Source organism: Paroedura picta, chromosome 4 (assembly GCF_049243985.1).
Source record: "Paroedura picta isolate Pp20150507F chromosome 4, Ppicta_v3.0, whole genome shotgun sequence".
NCBI classification, from domain to species: domain Eukaryota; kingdom Metazoa; phylum Chordata; class Lepidosauria; order Squamata; family Gekkonidae; genus Paroedura; species Paroedura picta.
This window is the reverse complement of record NC_135372.1, coordinates 5,358,685-5,384,888: the sequence shown is the minus strand read 5'-3', so window position 1 is coordinate 5,384,888 and position 26,204 is coordinate 5,358,685. Positions and strand designations below refer to the sequence as shown.

The 26,204-nt window shown below is 47.4% G+C and overlaps 1 protein-coding gene across 2 annotated transcripts in view; it reads left to right on the top strand.

Moving 5' to 3' along the window:
• Positions 1-149: 149 nt before the first annotated feature.
• Positions 150-26,204, top strand: part of CERS1 (ceramide synthase 1) — a 78,677-nt gene continuing 52,622 nt past the window's right edge. The window contains exon 1 of one of the 2 annotated variants that reach the window (XM_077331630.1): positions 150-483. In XM_077331630.1, coding sequence (XP_077187745.1) covers positions 262-483 — 222 coding nt within the window. In that variant the 5' untranslated portion in view covers positions 150-261. The remainder of the gene's footprint in view (positions 484-26,204) is intronic. The other variant, XM_077331633.1, reaches the window with a different exon arrangement.

Genomic DNA, 26,204 nt, shown 5'->3' with positions numbered 1-26,204 from the left:
GCAGCTCGCCTTCGTCCAAACGCCGGACCGGCTGCCTCCCGCGCCCCCCTTGCCGAGCGAGGCTGCCCGTGCTCCGGTGCGCCCCCTCGCGGCCGGACAGCGGCCGCCGCCTCGCCTGTCCCCCCCCCGCCCGGCGCGCGCTTGCGCAGCGGCCCACCTGCTCCTCCAGCGGCGAACAGCTGGCGCGGGACCGGCGCGCGCGGCTGGGCTGGTGCGGCGCTGGCGGCGTCCTGGAGCCGTGAGCGGGCGGCCGGGCTGGGCATGGAGGCGCCGGAGCCCGTGCCGGGCTACGAGGAGCTGGTGCGGCGCATCTACCGGAGCCTGGCCACGGCGCTGCGGAGCTGCACCGACTGCGGCTGGGAGCTGTCCCGCCGGACGTGGGCCGAGAACGCGCGGCTGGCCTGGAGCGAGCCCCTGCTCTGTCTGCTCTGCGCCGTCGGCTGGACCGTGGCGCGCCAGGCGGCCTCCCGGTGCCTCTTTCGGGTCAGGGCGCCGAGACCGGGGGGCGAGAGGGCGTCGCTGCGGCCCCTGCGTGGCACGGGCGGGCGAGGAGCGGGACGGTGGCCTGGCCTGGCCTGGCGTGGCCTTAGGGGGCAGCGGGGGGCGTAGAAATCCGTTTTTCTTGCGTCTGTATTCCGTGGGGCGCTGTCGCTTGTCGCTTTTGCACGGCGACATTGCTTCCAGGGAGTGCTTCGTTGCGGGGATTTGGGAGAGGGGGATATTGGGGGGGGGGGATTTTGCAGATGCTTCGGCTTCCCTTTGCCCACGGTGGTGCGCCCGTGTTTCTTGCAGCGTCGCGAGGGGACGGACGGACGGATGGGGATGACATTTGTCATTGGATGTCGCGGGGGGGGGGGCGTCTACCTGGCGTGGATCTTGTATTGCCGGGGGGGGGGAGGTGTTGAAATCCTCCTTTCTGATAGAAGACGAAGGTTTTGTGGGGGGGAGTCAGCGTGCCTGGTCTAGAATGACCCTGTAAGGGGAGAACCACCACAGACGCCTTTTGCAGTGTCAAATCTAGCATTGCATTGTGGGTAAACGTTGCGGTTGAGGGGGGCTGGCAGAGTATTTGAGGGCGGCGAGGGTGAGATGTGGTTGTCTGGACGGGGTGTGATGTGGGAGGGGAAAAACTGGGAATATTTGGGAAGGTAGAAGAAATGATTATGGCAGGGGCAGAGTGGCTTTCCCACAGCTGCCTGGGATTTGAACTCAGTTCCCATCCACTGGGTTACTCCAATCATGCCTTGTCCCCTACATTTCCAGAAGGCATAGTATTATTTATTGTAAGCCTTTGGGAAAGGGCAGAATAGAAATCTAAATAAATAATTTAAGTATATAATTACACTTTACTTGCAAAGTTGCAGGGATGAAAATGGTACAGGGTGGGTCAGTAGAGGCTGTGCCCCCCCCCCCCGAGCTTCTGATTACTTCTGCGCCTGGATCCTTTTCTTTCTTCCCGGCTGACCCATTTCCCCTTATCCAATCCAGGTAGGATTCCCCCTCCACAGGTGAGGGGAATTTGATGACCCTTTCACCTTGGTGTGTGTGTGGGGGGGGGGGGGATCATACCCAAAGAAGGATTGCTTGCTTGCACTTCCCTATAAAGATCAAGGCCAGAATCTCTTTAAGAAAAAATAATAATGCAGGATTCGCTCTCTCCCCCTCCCCATTGTTGCCATGAATATCCCAAACACCAGAAACGAAGATGTACTCTCAATACGGGGTGTGTGTGCTTCCTATGGAATACAGAGGGAATGGAAAAGAAGGGAAGGGGGCAAATAAGCAAAGAAAGGAAGAGCTGGTCAAGCATCACAGGTTACTTCTCATTCCTGTAGGGCTGCTGCAGGGCCTCCTCTGTTTTGGCCTCCCTGATGGAATACTCTCCATAGCCCCCCCTCCGCTCCCCCCCACGGACCTTGGGCTTTTCTTGGTGTACTGTACCTGTATTTCAGAGCCTCTTGTGGCGCAGAGTGGTAAGGCAGCAGACATGCAGTCTGAAAGGTCTGCCCATGAGGCTGGGAGTTCAGTCCCAGCAGCCGGCTCAAGGTTGACTCAGCCTTCCATCCTTCCGAGGTCGGTAAAATGAGTACCCAGCTTGCTTGCTGGGGGGTAAACGGTCATGACTGGGGAAGGCACTGGCAAACCACCCCGTATTGAGTCTGCCATGAAAACACTAGAGGGCGTCACCCCAAGGGTCAGACATGACTCGGTGCTTGCACAGGGGATACCTTTACCTTACCTGTACTTGTTTTGTCCTCCTGCTCTCCCTGTAAGATTTGTTTGTGTTTGGGCTTATTGGCTGTACATTAATTTAGAATGGTGCCTTTGTTCTCTTTGGCAGTGGTTATATTTTAGAAAATCTTTTCCCTATTGTTGTCTGTCACCCGCCTCTCTTTTCTCTCATTTTTGTTTGCGTTCATCACCTTATTGCTTTGTATGTTTCAAAAGAAACAAATGGTCGGAGGGTTGTGTGCTTCGGCGGCACACAAAATGCACAACTGGATCTCAGAAGCTATGCTTGATACTTGCGTAGATGGCCACCAAGGAAGTCCAGAGAGGCAGACCATCCTATAGGTTTTCAAAAGCACATCAGGAATGTTGCATCTTTGAAGGTCGGAGGAACCGCTGAAATATTGTTTGGGCTTCGTGGTACCAGGAAGTGATGCCTGCTGGCCACGCCTCCCTGCCACGCCCCTGGAAGCGAGCAGAACCTCGGCCGGCAAAGGCTTAAGCCAGGGGTAGTCAAACTGCGGCCCTCCAGATGTCCATAGACTAGAATTCCCAGGAGCCCCCCTGCCAGCATTATTCTCCTGGGAATTGTAGTCCATGGATATCTGGAGGGCCGCAGTTTGACTACCCCTGGCTTAAACAGCTGGGGCCCCTCCCTGCCCCCCTTCAGGCCCATCAATGGCCACTTTGGGAAGCAGGTGGGTCAACTGCCCAAATAAAGGTGGAATTTAAAAAATATATTTATTTTATTCATTAGTAGATTTATATCCCGCCTCTAGCGACATAAGTTGCCTCGAGGCGGCTTGCAGAATAAAACCATAAAAACAATACATCCCATAAAACCCCATTAAAAACAACAATAGTCACAATATACCTTAATTAAGATGACGATGACAAAATAAAATCAACATTTTAAAAACTCCCCCCCCCCCCGCACTTTGCTCAGCAGGCACAGGGAAGGAGGGCTTTCCACAGCTACCAGTCGCAAACACCCCCCCCCCCCCAAGTGGTCTTCACAGTACTGTAGTACTGTGATTGGGATATCCTGATCTGGAGGCTGCTGTGCAAATATATTGCAACAAATATTTGCACAGGAGAATACCTAGGGATAAACACCTGCATGCACATGTATAATTTTTACAGCGTTAGGAAAGTCTGTTAACATCTCACCGGTATTCTTAGACAGATTTGATGGCTTTGTTTGTTTTATGCCCCTCCCCCAATGGTTTACATTTTAAAGACAGTGGCTTGGATCCTGCACATCCATTTCATTCGTAATGGTGCTTTTCTCTAGGGCAAGGCAGTTTTGAGAGAAGTTCCTGATGTTGAAGGAAACCACAATGGGATAGAATTATGAGTTCCAATCCTGTATTTCTGTTGAGATTCATTATTGTGGTCTGGGGCAAAAGGGTGATCTTGGTACCTTCTCAGATATGAAGAAACCAGATAACTGGATTTTCAAGTGGAGCTGTTGCTGCCCCAAAATTTGATAGCATTCTTGGTAATCTCTCTGCAGTATTTAGGTACGTTGGTTTAGGAGAGGGACACTGTGGTGTTGTGGTTAACAGTGACAGCTTCTAATCTGGAGAATTAGGTTTGATCCTCCATTCCTCTGCTGGGTGACCTTCGCTGGTCACAGTCCTGTTAGAGCTGTTCTCACGGAGCAGTTCTGTCAGGGTTCTCGCAGCCTCACTGACCTCACAGGGTGTGTGTTGTGAGGAGAGGAAGGAAAGGCGATAGTAAGCTGCTTTGGAACTCCTTTGGATAGTGAAAAGCAGCATATACATATCATTTCTTCTTCTAAAATAACCAGTGGTTTGGAGGTTATAATTGCACACAGTGATTTTGCATCCTTCAAAACTCTAGAAATTTTGGCAACAGCCTGCATTTCCCAAATCTGTCCTTTAGGTGCTGGATCTTGTCTTCTGTCTTGTAAAAACAATTCCCTTGGGTCACAGATGCTCATTCACCCGGATTCTAACATTGGGAATACCCCCCCCCCCAATATCATTTGTCTCCTGCATGATCTTCAAGTTCTTGTTTCCATACCTTCATAGAGAGGAGCTCTATTTTTCCTTTTTTCCAGGTGAATGATTCAGAATTTCACACACGGAAGAGAACATTTATTTGAAAAGGTGGCAGTCCTTTTAAAATCATCATAGCTTATATAAATAGCTTTTCAGTTGGCCAGGTCCCTGGAGTTCCTCTGCAAGGTGGAATGGACGTCATCCTAGAAAGCCAATTGAAATCAATCTTAGCCAGGCGGCTGCAGTTTTGGAGAGAACAGAGTCCTCCCTTGCTGTGTTTTGAAATATTTGCAGCTTGCAGTGGGAACATTGTGGGATTTACCAGAGATGCTGGGGAAAGTTTGGATCTTCTTTGCTACACTGAGAGTGTAGCACACTCAAATGGAATTTGCCACTTTTGGTACGATTTTGAAGGCGGAGCACCCTCCCATAGTCCTGGAGTTAGGGAAGAGCCCTCTATGTCTACTCATTTGCAAAGTAAATTGCTTGAGTATCCCAGGCAACCCTGAGATGGTAAGATTGTGGAAGCTAAGCAGGGCTGACTCTGGTTAGTTTTTGGATGGGAGACCGCCCAGGACTTGAGTGGTAGTTCCTTCAGGGACCACCAGGGGTCATGAGGCCAAGGCAGGAAATTGCAAACCACCTCCAGACTTCCCTTGTCTGGCTGCCGGACAATGCTCAGATCTCTTGGCCACACGACACCCACCATACGATCAATAAATACAGAATTCTGCAGGGTCAGACTGAGGACCTGTTACTCCAGTTTTCCCTAGATGCCCTAGCACAGGGGTGGCCAAACCGTGGCTCTCCAGGACTGCAGTTCCCATGAGCCCCTGGACATCTGGAGAGCCATCATTCAGCCACACCTGCAGGTTCGCAAGCAGGAGGATAGAGAACAAAACTCCCTCCCCCTCCATTCCAGTCTTCTCTGCAGCTGCCATTCACCTGTCCCTGAGCATGGAGTTTCTGAGAGCTAAACAGAGCCTCCCTGCTCAGGGACAGTTTAATTCATCTAAAGCAGGGGTAGTCAAACTGCGGCCCTCCAGATGTCCATGGACTACAATTCCCAGGAGCCCTTGCCAGCATTCGCTGGCGAATGCTGGCAAGGGTTCCTGGGAATTGTAGTCCATGGACATCTGGAGGGCCGCAGTTTGACTACCCCTGATCTAAAGCATCTAATATTTTCAAAAACCTCCTGCCCTGCTGTCATCCCTGCATGCTGCAGCACTGAGTTCCACAGGCTAATTATAGGTTGCACGGAGAAACGGCTTCTTTTGGCCAGTCGTAGCTCTACTGCAAGGGGAAAAGCAACCTTTCTCCACTCCCTTGATGAGACGTGAGAAGCCCCCACCATCACGTATGCCTGGGGTCGCGTGCAGTTTCGTCCAAAACAACTTCCTCTGCTTGTGAAAAAAAGAGATGCTTAGAAACAAAACCTGATTCTTTCTGTCTCCTGAGCAAGGCTGCGTCTCTGCTTCTCCACCCCCACCCCCTTGCAATAAATAATAGATAATTGTTAGCATGAAAAACATGTGCGTGGGTTGCAGAGGAGGCTTCTGCCCTGCCACAAGGACACGGAGGTTGTGAGTCGGAGCCCAGACTCTTGTAGAATGGGGGGAGGGAAGCTTTGCAGAAACAGGCCTGCTCCCCAGAGTGACAGGAACCTCAAAGATGCAGGGGGGCTTTTTGGCAGGGAAGCTGAGCTCGCCTTGAAACATTTTGCTGGGTCACAATCCGAGCACTGAGTCCAGCATCTCTCCAAAAGGGGCCAGGCAATTTCCATCTCTGGAAGGCATTTGGGAACAAAGCCCAGTAACTGCTCCAGGATCTGGAGGTTCCATTTTAGCTGCCTTGGCTAAATAAGCATGGATACATCTCCATTAAAAAAAGTGTTTGTGCAGGATCTCTCCTGCTGTCAAAGTCTCAGCCTTTGTTCACAGGGGGTGAGGTGCAGGGCTGGGCAGATTCCTAGTCCTTATGGATGCAGAGATGGGAGGAGGAGAAGGCAGTTGATTTAAGCCTGAAATGTGATTGGTTAAAGAGGCAACCAGATGGGTAGCCATGTTGGTCTGTCTTTAGCAGAAGAGCAAGGCTAATCATAGCGGTGGCAGGGTAGGTGATTTTGTGAGTCGCTGGTCTTTATTATTTTCAAAATTTAGTTATCATTTACATTTATAGACTACCCTTATTGAACTGGTCATCCCAGTCTCTTCTTCAGGTACCTCTGCAGCAGTAGAAAAGAGCAAGTCCGGTAGCACCTCAAAGACTTAGGAACCAAAAGGTTTGTTGTTAATTTCTTAACTTGCCTTGCTGACAGCTTCATTTCCCAGAAAGTAGAGAGAGGAACCAGGGGCTCTGCTATTTTAGACTTGATTCTCATCAGTAGGGAAGTACTGGTAAATGAGGTGGAGGTAGTGGGCACACTAGGTAGCAGTGACCATGTGCTTTTGGAATTTTCAATTGTGGGAAAGAGAAAACCTTTACATAGTCGAATGTATAGACTTGAATTCAGGAAAGTAGATTTTAACAGACTTAAAGGCATGTTGGGTAGAGTCCCGTGGTCAGAAAGACTTAAAGAGGTGGGAGTCCAAGAAGGCTAGGAGTTTCTTAAAAATGAAATGCCAAAGGGTCAATCCCAAACAATTCCCTTAAGAAGATGGAAGGAGCCCAAGGAAACCAAAATGGCTCCATAAGCAGTTGTCAAATGATCTGAGGAATAAAAAAAGAGTCATTTAGGAAATGACTAGCCTCACCACCCAAACCCCCCTGGCCGCCCCTCCTCGCCCCGCCGCCACTTTCCCGTGCCCACAGACACGCTCACACACAAACACAGGCTCACCAGCCAAACCCCCCTGGCCCCCCCACGCTCGCCCCGCCTCCCCGCGTCCAGAGACACACACACACACAACCACCCACCCACCGCGCTCTGCCACCCCTTCCCCCACCCCACACATCCATGCACACACTCCTCTTTACCCCCCTCTTCCCTTGCTACCTCCCCCTCCCGATTCTCTCCCCCCTCGTGATTCCCCCCCGTTCACACACACCCTGTCTGCTCCCCTTTCACCTACCTCTCTTCCTTTCTTCCTTCTTACTTCCTGACTTCCTCCATTTCTCCATCTCCTTCCTGTCTTTCTGTCTCCCCCTCTCACTTGCTTCCTGTCTCTCTCCTTCACTTCCTTTCTTTCTCCCTTCTACCCATCCCTTCCACCACCCCTTGCCCTCCTTTCTCCCTCCCATACCTCCTTTCCTCTTCTTCCTTCCTTTCCTACAGTCTGCCTCCCCATCTGCTAGCACCCGCTGTATTTTTTCTACAGCGGGCTTAATTTTTAGTATATATATAAAACAGTGCCTCTTGTGGCGCAGAGTGGTAAGGCAGCAGATATGCAGTCTGAAAACTTTGCCCATGAGGCTGGGAGTTCGATCCCAGCAGCCGGCTCAAGGTTGACTCAGCCTTCCATCCTTCCGAGGTCGGTAAAATGAGTACCCAGCTTGCTGGGGGGTAAATGGTCATGACTGGGGAAGGCACTGGCAAACCACCCCGTATTGAGTCTGCCATGAAAACGCTAGAGGGCGTCACCCCAAGGGTCAGACATGACCCGGTGCTTGCACAGGGGATACCTTTACCTTTACCTTTAAAACAGTCAAGCCTAGATTGCTATAGCACTATAATGTTCTCCCTCTAGGTCGGGAGGACAGCTTGGTGGGTGTTTCCCATCTCTTCTTGAGGGAGGCAGGACTAAATTGAACTTCCTGTCTCCCAGTGGGGAATGCCCTCCTTCTCCAGTCTTCTTCCTGCCTCAAGAGGGAGAGCAGCTCTGACTAGGCATCTCTTGCTGTTCTTTACTTTCTGTTTCTATTTCTAATTTTACTTATTTTCTCATTTATTCTAACTCATTGGTCTTCCTGCTCCCCCCGCCTCCCATTTCTGCCACTCAGTTTTGGCTGTGCTCTGATTGAGCGGCACAGGGGCAAAGGGCCATGTGGCGCACCAGAGCACTGACACAGCCTGAAATGGCAGCAAGCAGGGTGAACAACAACTTGTTGGAGGATGAGCAGTGGATGTCTTCTGTCCCATCTTGGGACAGTTTGATTTGCCAATTCTTTGTACTTAGGCAAACTTCTATGCAAGCTATAACAGCAAAGTTTTGCACTCAGCACATGCCCTTGTTTAGCAGACACACTTAATATCATTCTTGAACCTTCTCTCCTGCAACAGGTCCCAGGGGCACTGGGGGACAATCCCCCAAGGGCAATCCAAGGGCAAAGGTGGCTTACTAAGGCAACCTAAAGGCCAGCACATTATGATACTACCTCTGAAGAGGTAGTGGGGAACATAAAGAGAGAAGGGCGAGTTCTTTTTTACTGATGAGAAGCAGGTAGAACTTGTTCACATTTACCACATTCTTTCAATGCTGAGGACATTTGGTTCATTTTAGAATAGATCTCTCTATATTTGGAATTAAGGCATTCAGGTTCTGAGGAACTCCCTGCCAGGGAGACAAGGAAGTATTATGGCCTTAAAGGATCTGGGGAAACTCCTTTTTTAAATGTAATAAATAAATAAACACATTATTAATAATAAAATAAAAATATAAAAATCAACAATAACAACACATTTTCCCCATGCCTGAGCCTTCTGAAGGGAAAGATGGAGCTGAATGGGAAAGACCTTGTGATAAAGCAATTCCCCTCCTTTACACTCTCTCACTATGCTGAGTCTGTGTTCCAGGTGCCAGCCAGCGATGGGCCAGTGCCTGCTCTTCAGTCTTCTGGATTGTTCTGAGGATGGAGAAGGATACCTCAGGCTCATATCAGACAGGACATGACGCAGCATTACGTAAGACCCACAAAGCTATGGCCATGGCAATAACAGCTTCCACCACAGTTTTTGGTGCTTGCCATGGCGGCCTGGCACCAAAACAGATAACTGACCTGAATACCTAAAGCCAGAGAGCGCATTCAGGAAGTTTGCCTGTCAGTCTCACTTCCTCAGCTCTAGGTACTCATGGCAGGCCAATTGGCGACAGCCGTTATCAACACCTGATGCTTATCATCTTTAAGCTGGCAAGCCTGACAGGGCTGATGGTGTCAAACTCAGAAGCAGTCCGAGGGGGAAGAGCTCGCACTCAGCCCCTGCAATAGGCACTGAGCCCTTTTCAGCCAAGGATATCAAGCAAGATAGAGATGCAGGTGGGAATACCATAGCCTTGACTAAATGCACTTTTGTTGGCAGGGTGATGTCTCTGCTTTTTAGGATGCTGTCTAGATTTGCCATAGCTTTCCTCCCCAGGAACAAGCGTCTTTTAATTTCTTTGCTGCAGTCCCCATCTGCAGTGATCTTGGAGCCCAGGAAAATAAAATCTGTCACTACCTCCATTTCTTCCCCATCTATTTGCCAGGAATTGAGAGGGCCGGATGCCATGATCTTTGTTTTCTTGATGTTGAGTTTCAAGCCAACCTTTGCACTCTCCTCCTTCACCCGCATCAAGAGGCTCTTTAGTTCCTCTTCACTTTCTGCCATTAGAGTGGTAAAAGGTAAAGGTAAAGGTTTCCCCTGTGCAAGCACTGAGTCATGTCTGACCCTCGGGGTGACGCCCTCCAGCGTTTTCATGGCAGACTTAATACGGGGTGGTTTGCCATTCCCTTCCCCAGTCATTACCGTTTACCCCCCAGCAAACTGGGTATCATCTGCATATCTGAGGTTTATTTATCATATTTTATTTATCATACTTATATACCGCCCTCTCCGGAGGCTCAGGACGGTTTACATAATAACAAGGAACAATACATATAACAGTCTATAAAAACATGTGAATAACCTTATAATAATAACTAATAGTTGTAACCAGATAACAGTGTAACAGTACCATATAACAATACAACAATACAACAATGTAATAGTATAAACAGGTCCAGGGCTTATTGGTGGAATTCTGAGGAGGGAGGAGCAGGGGCCCTTCGGTCACTGTTGATTACGTCTGGTCTCAGCCGAATGCCTGGCGGAAGAGCTGTAGAACAGCTCTTAAACTGCAGAACAGTTTAAGATTGTTTCTCCCTGCAATCTTGATCCCAATTTGTGACTCCTCTAATCCCGCATTTCTCATGATGTGCTCCGCATACAAGTTAAATAGGCAAGGCGACAGTATACAGCCTTGCCGAACTCCTTTCTCAATTTTGAACCAATCAGTGATTCCATGCCCGGTTCTCACTGTTGCTTCTTGACCTACATATAGGTTTCTCAAGAGACAAATAAGATGCTCTGGTATTCCCATCTCTTTAAGAACTTGCCACAATTTGTTGTGCTCCACACCATCAAAGGCTTTAGCATAGTCAATGAAGCAGAAGTAGACATTCTTCTGGAACTCTAGCTTTCTCCATGATCCAGCGTATATTGGCAATTTGATCTCTAGTTCCTCTGCCTCTTTGAAATCCTACCTGTACTTCTGGAAGTTCTCGGTCCACATATTGCTGGAGCCTAGCTTGTAGGATTTTCAGCATAACTTTGCTAGCATGAGAAATAAGTGCAATGGTGCAGTAGTTTGAACATTCTTTGACATTGCCCTTCTTTGGGATTGGAATGTAAACTGACCTTTTCCAATCCTGTGGCCATGGCTGAGTTTTCCAAATTTGCTGGTATATTTAATGTAGCACGTTTACTGCATCGTCTTTTAAGATTTTGAATAGTTCAACTGGAATGCTGTCACTACCACTAGCTTTATTGTTTCTCAGACTACCTAAAGCCCATTTGACTTCACATTCCAGGATGTCTGGTGCCAGGTCAGTGACTACCCCATCATGGTTATCAGGGATGTTAAGCTCGCTCTTGTATAGCTCCTCTGTATAATTTTGCCACCTTTTTTAAATCACTTCTGCTTCTGTGAGGTCCCTATCATTTTGGTCCTTTATCATACCCATCTTTGCATGAAACGTTCTCTTCATATCTCCAATTTTCTTGAAAAGATCTCTGGTCCTCCCCATTCTATTGTTTTCTTCTATTTGTTTGCACTGTTCATTTAAGAAGGAATTCTTATCTCTTCTAGCTTTTCTCTGGAATTCTGCATTCCAACATTGGTTGTATCTTTCTCTTTCTCCCTTGCCTTTCACTTCCCTTCTCTCCTTAGCTATTTGTAAAGCTTCCTCAGACAGCCATTTTGATTTCTTTTTCTTTTTCTTTTTCTTTTTCTTTTTCTTTTTCTTTTTCTTTTTCTTTTTCTTTTTCTTTTTCTTTTTCTTTTTCTTTTTCTTTTTCTTTTTCTTTTTCTTTTTCTTTTTCTTTTTCTTTTTCTTTTTCTTTTTCTTTTTCTTTTTCTTTTTCTTTTTCTTTTTCTTTTTCTTTTTCTTTTTCTTTTTCTTTTTCTTTTTCTTTTTCTGCTAGGGCCCAGCAGTTCCTTAAACTGGCTCTGGTGCTACAGTCCCCATGAATCTTTAAATGGCATGGCCATGGGGAAGTAGCCTCATTAAGCCAATCATAAAGCCATTTGATTTAGTGGCTGTCATGAATGTAAGGATCTAGTTTGTCACATGAGCTACAAATTGAACTCAGAGGCAGTCTACTTCTGAGTACCAGGTGTTCGGGAAACCATGCAGTCGACTTCCGCCATACACTATTCAAGACAGAGTGCAGTAGATGAGCATCCTGACCCACGCATGCAATTGTATTTCAGTGTACTTATTAATTTGAATTTTATTGGCATTAGGTCTTTGTCATGACTTGTCACAGTCTCCCTTTGATGCAGCTGTTTTGAAACGTGGAATTGTTCTCTGTTTGCAAGCTGACCTTAGCAAGCATCCTTGTCATTACGGAGAGGGATCCGATCACGAGGCACATGGAAAAAAACACTTGATAGTCAGCATTTTGCCAGGCCTTGCGGTTAAAGGTGTGATAAGGGCCAGTGACTGGGTGTTGTAGTTGTGCTACAATCCGCCCTTCTTGAGTTGCATTCTGTGGGTGATGCTGCCCTGTCCAGGTGTGCAGGGCGGGTGTGCTTTTCTCTCCAAGCAGGAGCATTTAGCTACCTGGAAGTGGTATTTTTTCCCTGGGGAGGGGCAAGGTTTTCCCTCTGGATGTAGGGATGCCAAAATTGGGCAAGATCTGGTGGAGTGAGCCCCTGGAAGAGCTGAAGGCCCTGCCAAAGCTTTCCCAGTTCAGCAGGGCCTGCAAGATAGAGCTCTTCTGCCAGGTCTTTGATTGAGGCCTGGCCTCGGAAGATCTAGGGCCCCTCCGAAGTGGCAAGAACCATCTTCCTACTCTCTTTCCATCTGTCCCCTGAGGCATGAGGTATTGGTAGCCCATTGACCGAGTGGGAACTGAGGAGTTTTTTGTCTACCAGGGAGGGATAATTGTTTTATTATGTTTTTGTTTTTATTGTGGGAATTTTTCATTGTTCACCGGCCAGAGCCAGTTTGCTGGGAGTAGCGGACTATAAATTAAATGGATGGATGGATGGATGGACGGGCAGGTGGGCAGGTAGGCAGATGTTTTGGGCAAGCCAGAATTTCAGTGTCATTTCTAGCTTCAACTATAGGCTTCGTGGAACAGCTTTGTTTTACAGGACCTGCATGGCCATGATCTCTCCAGGGATAGCATCCCACCAGCTTGACAAACAAAAGAGTAAGAGTAAATGGTTCATAACCTCTTGCCGTTTGAACTGACAAGAAACAAAGAAAGTAACTCAGAGAGACAAACAAACTGTCCCTCCCTCCCTCCCTCCCTCCCTCCCTCCTTCCTTCCTTCCTTCCTTCCTTCCTGCCTTCCATCCTTCCTGCCTTCCTTCCTTCCTTCCTGCCTGCCTTCCTTCCTTCCTTCCTTCCTTCCTTCCTTCCTTCCTTCCTTCCTTCCTTCCTTCCTTTACTCCTCTGACCTAGATTTATTTATTTATTGCATTTATTTATTTTTGCATTTATAGGCTGCCCCTCTCCAGAGGGTCTCAGGGTCTTGAGAAATATTGCTCTATCACAGCTGCAAATAAAAAGGAAGGAAGACTTGAAGCCAAAGAGGAGAAGCTAGTACTGCATTACAGAAGGTGTCTTGTCATTAGCTGCCCAAGCTCTTATGAACAAGGAATTTAGCTAAAACAAGTATATTTGCTGTCCTACAAGCTGTTAAAATTTTAGCAACTAAAATGTTTATTTTGCCAGGACACAAGTGTCTTGATGGATTTCTCTCCAGCCTCTTTAATTCAAGGACATTCTAATAAAGTATTCAATGTTTCTATTATAGCCTGATTCCCTGGACTGGAAAAATGATCCTGTTTCATACAGTATAACAAGCTGTTATCCTCAGCGGACACTATTTTGGATTTCAGATGTAATGCCAGTATCCAAGCACTAGATTCAACTGAATAGTGACCAGATTTTAGTACCAGCTACCTATTTCAGGTTGACTCAGCCTTCCATCCTTCCGAGGTCGGTAAAATGCATACCCAGCTTGCTGGGGGGTAAACGGTAATGACTGGGGAAGGCACTGGCAAACCACCCCGTATTGAGTCTGCCATGAAAACGCTAGAGGGCGTCACCCCAAGGGTCAGACATGACTCGGTGCTTGCACAGGGGATACCTTTACCTTTACTACCTATTTCAGGGTCCCACAGATCTGACGCAAGAATTGTATTAGCAGGCAATCAATCCTCTTGTTTATCTAGCGGACCCAGATTGCTGCTGCATATAGTAGCTGCAAGTGTACCTTAGCTTTGAGAGCTGTCACAACTGAAGATGTCAATTCCCTTTTCAAAATCAAAGAAATGTTTCTAGCAAACTGAAAAACAGGGTCGATGAACTCGGCAATTTCTTAATTTTTTTAATGTTTATTTTATTACGTTTTAATACCAACCTTCCTTGCGTCTCAGGGCAGTTTATAGTAAGAGTTCACAGTTCATAAATCATTGTGACGCTGGCACGAGGAAGCATTAACAATTATGCACTCATAACATTTCAAATATTGCAACATTAAAACCTTAGAAGTATTAACTGCACAGTTGTAAGTGCAACCTTTACAGAGCGTGTGACCAGCTTGGGAGTTGCCCTGTGCTGGAACTGATTGGGTTCAGTTGGTGGCAGGGGGGGCTTCTGGGGGCTCTTCACTGCATTGTCCATCAGCCAGCCTTGTGTAGTAAGATTCTTCAGTGGGAAAGCGTGATGCATATTGCTGTATCCAGTATTAATTAATCAGGAATTATGGCCTTGCTCATCGTCAGTGTCAAAAATCTTCTCCCAGAGACAGATGCAGAATATGGAGATGTATTGAACCATGCTGGAGTCAGGTGGCTTAGGCAAGGTCCTCAAAAGTTTTCTAGTCTCCATTGTGAAGTGGATGTCTTTCTCAAAGAGAAAGGAAAAGGTCAAGAACTCTATGATTCGGTGATTCTTTCTGCCCTGGATGGATTTTTGATTTGGCTTTCTTACCTGATGTCCCAGAGCATCTGAACACATTGAATCCAAGGTAAAGGAAAACGTTTCTATTACATGAATTCTGAATTGAAAAAAAGCAAAACTAAACATTTTTGTGAAGCACGTTAGGAAAGGGAACTTTTCAAACTTCTCATGCAGCAATGGACTAAAATTTGAGAAGGACAGGAATTTACAAGTCAGACACATCAAAGCATTGAAGCTACTGCAGGTAGAATCCCAGAACGGATTCACTGCTTGCCATAAGGTTGGAAAGGAAATAACATGTTTCAGAATACATTGGACGTAGCACCAGAAGATGCAAGTAACTTTTAAAAGATGGAACAAATTGATTTGTAAGCCAATAATCATCTCAGAGAAATGTACAAAGAAAATAGATTTATGTTCAGGGATTAGGCGAATGCTCAAAATACTTGCCCAACATTGTGAAAAAGAACACCTTGAAATTAACTACCAGAAGACCAAGGCATTTGGCAAACGTCCAAAATCTAGAACATGGATGCTAAATGGGCACAAAATTGAACAAGTAGCCAAATTTAAATATTTAGGTGTATATATTCAAGCCTCTGGAGCAAAGAGCATCCATTATTCATCTACATCACAACTAGGGCAAAGATCAGCAAATAATATATTGAAATTATATCAAACAAAGAGCAGATTCTTTATACCAGCAGTCCTGAAACTATACTCTGCTAAATCTCTAGCCCCACTCACTTATGGTGCATTTTTGGGTGCTCCGATATCAGATACTATCAAGCTTGAAAGGGTCCAGTCTAAATTCCTTTGGGCTCTTCTCCAACTTCCATGCTGTTTAACCAACTCCATGGTGTCTGGAAACAGGAATGTTAATGGTCCAAGACAAAATTTGCCTGTCAGCTATAGGAATGTGGCTGAAATTAATACATAACCCACAGGGTATAGTTTCTTTAACCCTGAATGACAACTTCCAATGTTCTTGGACTAACGTTGTTCACAGAGGAATCCAAAGTCTAGGTTTCTCCATACACTTATCCAAATTAGTTCATGATCGAGCTGCATCATTAATTAAGCAGCAGATACAAGACAATCGACATCAAGTGGACCTGAGTAAAGCTCCAACTTTTTTGGCCCCAGTTAAAACAAGATATGTTCTGGCCCCTGCCACTTATCTGTCTCAGCTAGTAATAAGTAAACAAAGAAGGGCATTTACCCTTGCAAGATGCTCTGTCTTGCCTCCAGCTCTTGTAGAGGGTCGCTATAAGAACATTCCCCTTACACTGAGACAATGTTTTTGTGGGAGTGGCAAAATCGATACAAGAGAGCATATATTGTTCGACTGCTCTGCTTATTCGTAGCAGCTTGATTGAACCACTCCTTAAAAAGTTGCCAGAACATCATGATGTAGAGCGAGCAAAGAGGCTGCCAAGTGATGAGTCCCCCCAGGTGACAACTCAGCTGGCTAAGTTTTGTGCCGCCGCCATAAAAATCCAATGCTCTAAGTAGCATAATTTATTTTATATGTTTTAAATTGTATTATATTCAATGACCATATTCTTTTGGTCAAAGGGCCAGACACACTTTTCTGGGGCCAGGGACAACCAACATGTTGATATTCATAGAGTGAACCTCGGGGCGGGGGGGGGGAGACAGTCCCTCGGGTATGCAGGTCCCAGACTGCATAAGTCCATAAGGTTAAAACCTGATCTGGAACTTCAACCAGTGCAGCTGCTGGAGAACAGGTCACATGTGAGCGCTCCATGGGATCCTTTTTGATTCCAGGCCCCACCCTTGTGGAATGAGCTCCCGGAAGAGCTGAGGACCCTGACACTGTTCTGCAGGGCCTGCAAGACTGAGCTCTTCCGCCAAGCATATGGTTGAGGTCAGGCTGAGGAAGATCTGGGTCCCTCCTCAGAAAGCTTGGAACATCCAAGACCGGCACCATGAGCCGCCACTGAGGTTTTATAGGTGGTGTGTTGTGCGGAGTCACACTGGTCTGGTGATGCTGGCTGCGCCAGGAGAGACCAGCTGCTTCAGACTCCGAACCCCCCAATTGGGGTTTATGCCGCCAGGGTTATTGTACAGTGTTATACTGATTTATTATTGGGGTTTTACGATAAACTGCCACAAGCCAGCTGGTTCCAGGAGTAGCGGTTAAAAAATTAATTAATTAATTAATTAAATACAGGACAGGTAGCCCTGTTATTGCGTTGACTCTCAACACCAGAACTGCATTAGCCTAATTATATTTTCAAGTGATTAACAAGAACTGAAAGCACTGAAAACGGAAAACAATCTAGAGACCGTTCTGGAAGAGTCCTAGTGTAAATAAGAGAGATAGCAGAGACTCTTAAACTTGTGATCTTTAATTAAGTCATTGGACAGATTCTTTCTTCCCTTTGTTGTGTTTCTGGAATCGGCCACCTTCTTCTTGCTAAACTTCCCGAAGCATCCTGTTCTGTCAGTAAAGGGTGGCTTCCAGATTGAAACTTGACTCTGGTGTCTTGCATAAAGTGCTGTTCTGATAATGGTGGAGAAGGTTCCTTGGGATTTCGAGAGCAACAAAAAGGAAAGTGAGAAACCGTGTGTTGCAACAGGGCCTGGATTGAGGCCCTTTGGGGTAAAGTGCCCATCCATCCCGCTTCTAGCGTGACTTCCCCACCTTCAGGCCACTTGCCCGCGTCCCGCCATGTTCTGCAGATGTTTCGCGACGGCACTCTGCTCATCGCGTGGCCAGGCGGCACAGGCAGTGCGAGGCAAGGCGAGGCAGTGCCGGGCGAGGAAAAGCAGCCAGCCCTAGGGAGCTGGAGGCGGTGGCGGAGCCGCGAAGCAGGCAAGTGGGGATGGGGCAGGTGGACAGGCGGCTGCCTCCGCCCCGCCCCCGTCTTCCAGGGCCAGCGGGGACGATGCGGGTGGTCAGGCGGCTGCCTCCGTCCCGCTCCCCGTTTTGCACTGGCTGGCCAGCCGGCTGGCCAGAGAGGAGGTAAAGGCACGCCAGCCTGCAGGCAAACGAGGCAGGTGCAGCTGGAGCCGAAACGGCTCGCTCCCTGAGTTCCTCTCTCACAGCCGACTGGAAAGACGAAGCAGGTGGGCAAGCTGGGGTAGAGGGGCCAGGAAAAGAGCTGCCGCCGAACAAGAGCCGCCTCCCCCCAGCCTTTGCCGCTGCTGCCGCCACCGCCAAGCAGCATTCGCCGCCCCCTGCCCCCCCCCCGGTGTACCGCTTCAGCTTCCTCACAATCTGGTCACCTTACTTTGTGGGGGACTGCCAGGAACGAGAGGCAAAGAGTCTTGGAGCGTGTTCCGAATGAGATGCCATGTCAGGCTTCCTCGCTCTTCCCGCTCACTTCTTCAGATGTGTGAAGAGCTTGACAGCGAGGTTGCTAGCCAGGGCTACAAAACAAGAGGTGTGGGGAGAGGGGTCCCCCCCAGTTGAGCTGTATTGCAGGACAGAGTGTGAACAGGCCACATCGCTTTGGTTTAGTCACACTAATCCTCTGCAGGACCAGTGTTGACACTCTGACTGTGGTTTGGACATGGGGATGGTCTTGTACAGGGCGGGAGGGGTTGGTTTTGTGGGCTTTCAGCTCTTCGCAAGACTGTGATTCTAGGACCCCCTATGGTTGAGACCCTGACAGTTGCTGAGTTAAGCTGGTCTCCCTATCCAAGCTCCCTGCACATTGTCTGGGGCTGATGAAATTTCTCTGCTCCTTCACTCCATCCTGCCCCTGAAAGTCAGAATAGGCAATTCTGGAGTAAATTGTTTTTGGAGGCTTTATTTTAACTATTGTATGAATTTATATATTTTATTATTCCATATGTTTTTATGTCCTGAATCCAAAGTGAAAGGGCAGGTAATACAATACAATAATTTTAATTGTATGTAAAACAGGGGGGGGGGGGTTGATCCTTGCACCTAGGAAACTAACTCTCCAAGGAGAAGGCTGTCTATTTTTTTTTTAAGGGAGTTTCCTGTATTCTGTGGTACAGGACTGCAATTACGGAATAATTACTTTGATACCCAGCTTGTGACGGGACTGTTGATGGAGGAAGGGAGGGAAGGGAAAAATGCAAAAGGGGGGGGGAGGCCCAACGGCCCAACAACAAAGGGCTCTGTTATTGTGCTTTTCTTTTAAAGATGTTAATGTGTGAATTGTTTTTTCTAAACCAAAACTTCAGTATTCAGGTTGAATTGCCGTGTTGGAACTTTGTGATAAATAAATAGGTTTTGGGTTGCAGTTTGGGCACTTTGCCATCACCGATACATGGTCATATCATCCAGTAAATGTTTCACAATTTTTAAAAAATATATATAAAAACTAGAAACTAAGCCGGCTGTAGTCCAAATACAGCAGGCGCTAGTGGGCCTTGTGAGTTCGGGGGGGGGGGACCTCTCCGTCTCCCGGGCCCGCCATCGAGTCGTGCCGTAGGGCAGCCTGTGAGCCGCCACCGCCTCCTCCTTCCCCCCCCCCCCGGTCCCAGAGCCTACCGGCAAGGAAGTCGAGGGCATCAGTGTTGTGGCGGCTCCGGTGCCGGCTCTGGCGCTCCTGCAGCCGCTCCTGCAGCATCATGGCCGCGTGGGGCGGCAGGCGATGTCTCGTCACTGAGGCGGCTGCCGGTGCGGCTCCCGCAGCTGACCAGGCCAGCTGCTCCTTGCTGTGTGGGGCGGCGGGTGAGCGGTGTTTGTTGGGGGCAGCGCAGCCTCCGCCGCCTTGTGTGTCCGCGCCGGGTGCCGTCGGGTGCCGCCACCGGGCCCTCCATCCTTTGTGGGGCGGCAGTGAGGCATCTTGGTTTTGGCGACGGCCACAGGCCGTGGCCGCATTGCTCGTGGCTCCTGTGGGGTTTGCGGGCGGGCGCCGACCTTCCCTCGCAGTGCCGAGGCAGCAACTGGTGGCGATGGCCCGCATGCGGCTGACGTCGGAGGGGGGCGGATCGGGAGGCGCTTTGCGTCAGTCTGGCGGCAAGGGAGCACGGCTCGCAATTGGTCCATTGCCGGCGGACTGACAATTGGACTGCCCAGTCTGGAGGAAGGGGCCTATCGGCACCCTTCCTCATCCCGGACAGGGCCCGCCCTCGGGGCCCTTACTGCTTTATTTAATCCACTCCGCAGGAGCGGTTTAAGATTAATCAACTCCCACCCATTCAGAAAACCATTCCAGGGCCATCAAGAAACCCCAGGGTTTCCTGAGAAAGCCTGGCTGTAGGTAATAACATACTTTATATATTTATATATTTATTCTTTCTTATTTGTAGCCTGCCCCTCTAGAGCCAGTCCTCTCTGCTGGAGAGCCATTGCTGAGCAAAATACAGAATGTCCGATTCAGCGTGAGGCAGGGGTGGCCAGACTGTGGCTCTCCAGTTGTTCATGGATTCCCAGGAGTCCCTGCCAGTGTGGTGCTTTACCACCCATGTCCATGTCCATCTGGAGAGCCACACTGTGACGACCCCTGGATAAGGCATTTGTGTTTGAGTGTATTATTTTGTAAAAAGAAAGAATCCTTCTTCCTACTGTTAATTTTAAAAACTGCTGTAGATTCAAAAATCTTTTGCCAGGTTTCAGTTGTGATTCAAACTATTGCTTTTTTTCCCTTTTTTAGTGCTGCCTCTGAGAACTGAAGGGTCACCTCTGAGCACTGTCCTGTTTGTGAAAGCAGAATTAAAAGACGCTTAACAGTGCAGTCCTGGGGTTGGGGGGTTGGGGGCATAGCTGCAAGGATTGGGGTGGGGCCTTGCAAATAAATCCACAAATTAGCAGGGGGTTGGGAGGGGGAGGAATGACCTGTGGGCTCTCTCTATATCAGCAGACTAAAGGCGATTAAAAAAAACCCAGTAAGACTATAATTGACCTAAAGAAGCTCTGTCTGGATAGGGTGCCTGCATGCCCAAATGACTGTGAATGTTATTGTGGTAAACAAACCCACACTTGGCCTTCCCAGGGAAGATTCCCCACTCCCTGCTCCTCCCTTTCCTAAAGTAGAGTTGCATGAAATGGAAAGAGACACGGGAAGGGTACCCTTCGTCCTTGACCAGCAGCTGTTGCCATAGCAACAGCACAGAAATGTCTCTGTTGCTACGGGCAACCCTGGCTGCATAGGGTGAGGCTGCTTGTGGATGCCCCAGCTTCGTGAACCAGCGGTGGGATTTTAGGAAGGGATGCTTCAGTGTTGCCGAGGAAGTCCCACAAATGTTTGACCTTGCTCTTTCAAGACTGTGAAATTTGGCAGGGAGAGGAGCAGGATTTCAAATCTGAGAGGGGAATTGACCCCCTGAGTCCCTGTTTTAGCAAGGCCACAAGAAGACCAAATCAGATTGCTTCTCCAGCTTCGTGTGATGTGTGGTGGTTAAGAGTGGCAACCTCTAATCTGGAGAACTGGATTTGATTCTCCACTCCTTCACATGCAGCCAAGCTAGGTGCCCTTGGCCTAGTCAGAGCTGTTCTCACAGAGAAGTTCTGTCCGAGCTCTCTCAGCCCTACTTACCTCACAGGGTGTCTTTTGTGGAGGGGGGAAGGGAAAGATGTTTGTAAGAAACTTTGAGACTCCTTTGGGTTGTAAAAAGCAGGGTATAAAAACCCAGCTTCAAGCTGTAAGATCCTTCTGTGGGGAGGTGTAGGGAGTAAGCATCAGTCCTTAAAATGGAAGCCTTTCTGACATGATCCAGCCTAAGCTCGCCAACCTTCTGCTATTAGAACTGATTTCCAGGTGATAGAGAACAATTCACCTGGAGAAAATGGCCACGCTGGAAGGTGGCCTCTGTGGCGTTCATAGAATCATAGGAAGAGTTGGAAGGTACCTCATGGGTCATCTAGTCCAACCCCCCTGCACTGTGCAGGACACTCACAATTCTATTGCTAATTCACTGTACCTTGCGTTGTACCCCACTGAAGAGTTCTCTCCTCAAATCCTACCACCCCCAAAATCTCCACGTATTTCCCAGCCCAGAGCTGGCAACCCTAATTCAGCCTTGTGTAAAACACATCAGAACCTCTCTCTCTGACCAGGGGAGTCTTATTTGAAACCCATTGGAGGCACATTTGTGGCTCTTAATCTCCCCTTTTGGGAACACAATCAGCCACAATATTTGGAAACAGCAATTGGATTCAGGTCTCTTGTGCCACTTCAGGACTTGGCCTGTTGACAGTTTTAAAAAGGGGAAAGAACAACAGAGCTTTCTCAAGGTCTTTTGTGCCAGGAGAGATGGGTGTTGTGTTCCTTTTGCTCGGGAGAGAAGTGAAGAAGTCATAGCTGCTTCCACCTTTTAGGGCCATTCCGCACCAGGATCTATGTAGCAAATTGGTTGCAGAATGAAAAAACGCCATTTAAAATAGTGGAATTTGTCGTTATGCATACCTGGCTTTGTAGTGGAATCCAGTTGCGTTTCTATCATTTCCCACAGGTTTCCGGTCTCGGCAAAAATCGCTAGCCAGGAAGCGATATTGCCGAGCTTTGTCCCGCCCCTGGCCGTCAAGCAACCAATGAGCGACCGTTATCATGCTCCCAAAAAGCCCCTTTCCCTTTAAGGAAGGTTTAAAAAAAAAAAAAACAAACCACACGTTGCAACGAATCTGCGTTGATTCGTTGCAATGGAGAGACCCATCTAGCTAGCAGGTGGTGTTTGAGCTGCCGTCTCATCATTGCCATGCTCCCCTCAAGTGAAAAAAAAATACCCTCTCCCCCCCGCACGGGTGTGATTTTCGGCAAAAAATAGAGTGAAAAATAAAGGGAAAATAAACCAGCAAACGGGACTGTGTGTTGCTTGGTGCTTGGTGACTTAAAACAGCTCTGGGGAGGGACTGCAGCCAGGGAAGCCTCGCTGGGTAAACGAAGGCTCGCCGGTGCGTTGATCTCCGCTCACTCCGAGAAAAAAAAATGGCGATCGCTTCACCGGATCAGAGGAGAGAGCTAAGGGGAGGGACTTCGCAGAAACTGCAACAATGGTAACGCACAGAACTTTCCTGCTAGTGTTGCAGATTGGTTGCAAGAGTGTAGTGCTTTCCGGAGGGTGAATTCACTTTTTGGGATTTCCCTGAAAGCGCTACAACGAAGCGCTTTTTGTGGATCGGTTTCAGGAGTGTTGCAGATTGTCAACGACGTTGTGCATAACAGCAAAACAGTAGCAATTTCAATTTGCAACCATTGTGCAATTTTGAACGAGTGCGGAATGGCCCTTAGTATCCGTGCTCAGTTGATCACCTGGGATGTGCAGGTCACTTAAAGGAAATACACTCTCTGGGGAGGAGCTGCGGTTCTGCTTGGGATGCGGAAGGTGCCGGGTTCAATCCCCAGCATCTTCAGTTGGAGATCAGGTTGCAGGTGATGCAGAAGACCCTGGAGAGCTGCTGCCAGTCTGAATAGATAGTATTGGACAGAAAGTCCTTAAATGGACTGCTGGTTTTTTTTTTAACTTCAAATTCATTTTATTGATCTGTCCTCTATGAAATTAGACCCTTGGAGTATTTCTGAGAGGTTTTAAAGCTTACATTGGGAGTTATTGCTGCCGTTAGCTTCAGACCTCTGAGAATGCTAATATGCATTGCCCATGTCTGATGGGACTAGTGTGCAGATTTTTCTCATCTTTGCATGACTATTTACATCCTGTGGGGACCCCTGCATTGCTCCAAGTAGAACCTGTCAAGGTAAAAGGATGTCAGGATGCCAGAAAATTTGGAAGCCCTTTTAAAAAGAAAAACGGATACACTTCTTGAGAACAGCAGACCAGATAATATATGTGTCACTGACAGGTGAATACAGATGGCCATTTATCAAGTGACAGCTTACCACATATCTCCGGTGTGTTAGTTAGATATCTGTAAGATCCAAGTGCATAGTGGGAATTTTAATGTGGGATCTCTGGGACCTAATGCTGTGGAACTGATGGAGCTAGGCAGACATAAGACTGGTGGAATTACCTTGGAGACTACCCTGCAAACAAAATGTAGGCCTTTCCCACATTGTAACGCTTTCTTATAGAAGCCTTGGCGGCACTGATGATGCAAGGCAGTGCGAATGGGTCTTCCAGGTGACACTTTTCCCTGACCCCATGGTGGCCATTCCCCTTTGCTGCACAACCAGGAGGGAGCTTTTTATGTGCATACTGATGATATGCCATTACCTCAATAGTTCAACTGTTTACTAACAATAAAATCCCAAAAATCTTCCTGAAGGAGCCTCAAAGCACCTTATGTTTTTTTCTACCCAAAGGCTATTCAACATCTACTCTTCCTCTCTCTATAAAAAATACCTTATGAGGTACGTGGGGCTGAGAGAGTTCTGAGAGAACTGTGACTGGCTCAAGGTCACCCAGCTGGCTGTATATGGTGGTGGAAAAGAATGACAAGGAAAATGTCTAGTGTGTGGGCAGGACCAGGAAAATCCAACGGTTCCTACCCCAAATGGCAATCAGCCCAGCTTTGCTGTGATCCCTCCCAAACAAAATTGCACCATAACAGGTTTGGGAAAGATCACAGATTGAGGATAACTCAGGTGGTACATGGAAGTAACTAAGTAAGTAAAACCCACTTCCGAACAACATCAGATGTAGGGCAAATTGACTTGGTGAGAACTCGGGGAGACCAGGTCTCCTACTATAGGGGAGGTCTTCTGGCTGGGGCCCCCTGTTCCTAGCCTCTGCTTGACAGGCTGGCAGGGGGAAATGGGGGGGGGATTGTTTTCATAAAGATAGAAATATAGAAATGAGACAGTATAAGTTGTTAATACAAAGAACAGTAAAATATAGTCTTCATCTGTTACACCCCCTCCATTAAGTGCCTCCTTTTAGTTAAGCTTTGAGTTTAGGCTGGGAGGCTCTGCGGAGATATATTTAATAATACAGATTCAGCTTACATAGGAAATCTAAGACCTCACGTTAACTACACAATGGTATGAACTTTTGCCCAAAACTTATAAGCTTTTACACATTTCCACCACATTTAGGAAAAGAGGCCTACTTAGTTACCACATTTCCAAACAGTCACTTTTGGTGTCACATACAACCTTTAAAACATTTTATAGACACAGTCTAAGAGCCATCCTGACAGATATTCAACACCATATTTTCAGATTTGAATTAAATGCTTAACATTGAACATTTCTTGTAGAACAGTATGAACTTTGGCCCTATAACAATACACTAATAAAGAAGAAAAAAAGGGGGGAAACCCCACTTTATCATGACATTTCCAGCACTTACAATTATATTGCCTTAAAAGTGTACAGAAGAAGAATAAAAAAAGATTTCAAACATTGCTTCTCCTTTCCCTTCCGCAGTCTTCTTAAGGGGGTTTCATATCGAGGCTTGCTGCATCTTCTTGTTCCCATAGCCTTATATTCTGTCCAGTTAGACTTAGAAGGTACAGTTGAAGGTACAGTTGTACTCTTTTCCGCAGAATATTCACTGATGAATCTTAAGGCAGTTGCACCTCCTGGACTCTGATATCAATACAATTTTTTTCCTGAGAAGCTCCTTTAAATCGATTACTTTCAAAACAGATCCATGAATCTTTTGGTTGATTCTTGTGTACCGTTACTTTGAAATGGCTATATGCCTTTTTAAGAAGGGTGTCCTTATCTAGGCTGCAGGACTCTGACATCCCCTTTTCCATCTCCAAAATTTCAAATTTCTCTTCTGATGATGGTTTTCCACCTTGTTTAGAGCTATCATCAGCCACTGTTATTGATCCATCATTCCTGTTAGAGACTTCTTCCTTGCCGTCTTGGATCTCCTTGAAAATATTCTTAAGCAAACCTTCTGTAAATGCTTTCAAATCTTGGGTTTGTTTCTCTATTAAATGGGCCATTCTTTTTAACATAGACATGTTTTAGGCTTATAAGTCAGCAACCAATCTCAGACAATTTTGCAAATAGCCAGTAGAGGTCCTATACAGTCCTAGGCGAAAGCGAAAGTCTGTTTATTTCTCCGACGTTCTTCAGTGTAGGATGAAAAAAAAACAAACAAAAAAAGAAACAACAGAAGACCAAAAAACAGCACGGAAATTAAAAACAGAGCAATTCAGAACTAAGGCACTTTCAGCAAGTTGAATTTAGTATAGCCATACAAGGTGTCCTTTAAGAGCTGGTCACACATCAAGATTTCCTGGCACTAGTAGATGGCGTTTTGAAGTCAGTGAAGCCAATAGCCTCATCCTGGAGCAGAGTTCTCGTTGGATCTTCCCAGTCACGGCTCCCAGTCACTTATCTCCGGAAACCAAAACAATTGCAATAAAAGCTATTGCTAGTTAATCTAAGTCCTCTTCTTCTACTTAAGAAAATTAGCCTGCCCCGAATCGAGGTGGCTACTCAGGCAGAACGAGGGTGAGGGAAAGAGAGAGGCGAGAGTCAGAGTCTCGGACAGAGAGAATACTTGCTGTAATTTATTGAAATGTTGATTAATGGCTTTCGTTGAGGCTGCCAGATGCTGTCCTCCACTCAGTCACTTGCAGCGTTCACTTGCAGTAAATAAATCATAGAGGAGGGTTAAAGCAGTTTCTTTTGAGAGAGAAAGAAAGAAAAGTAGTCCAAGATAGAATATGGTGGTCGTCCTCTTGACCTGAAATGGTGAAAGCCTGTAATC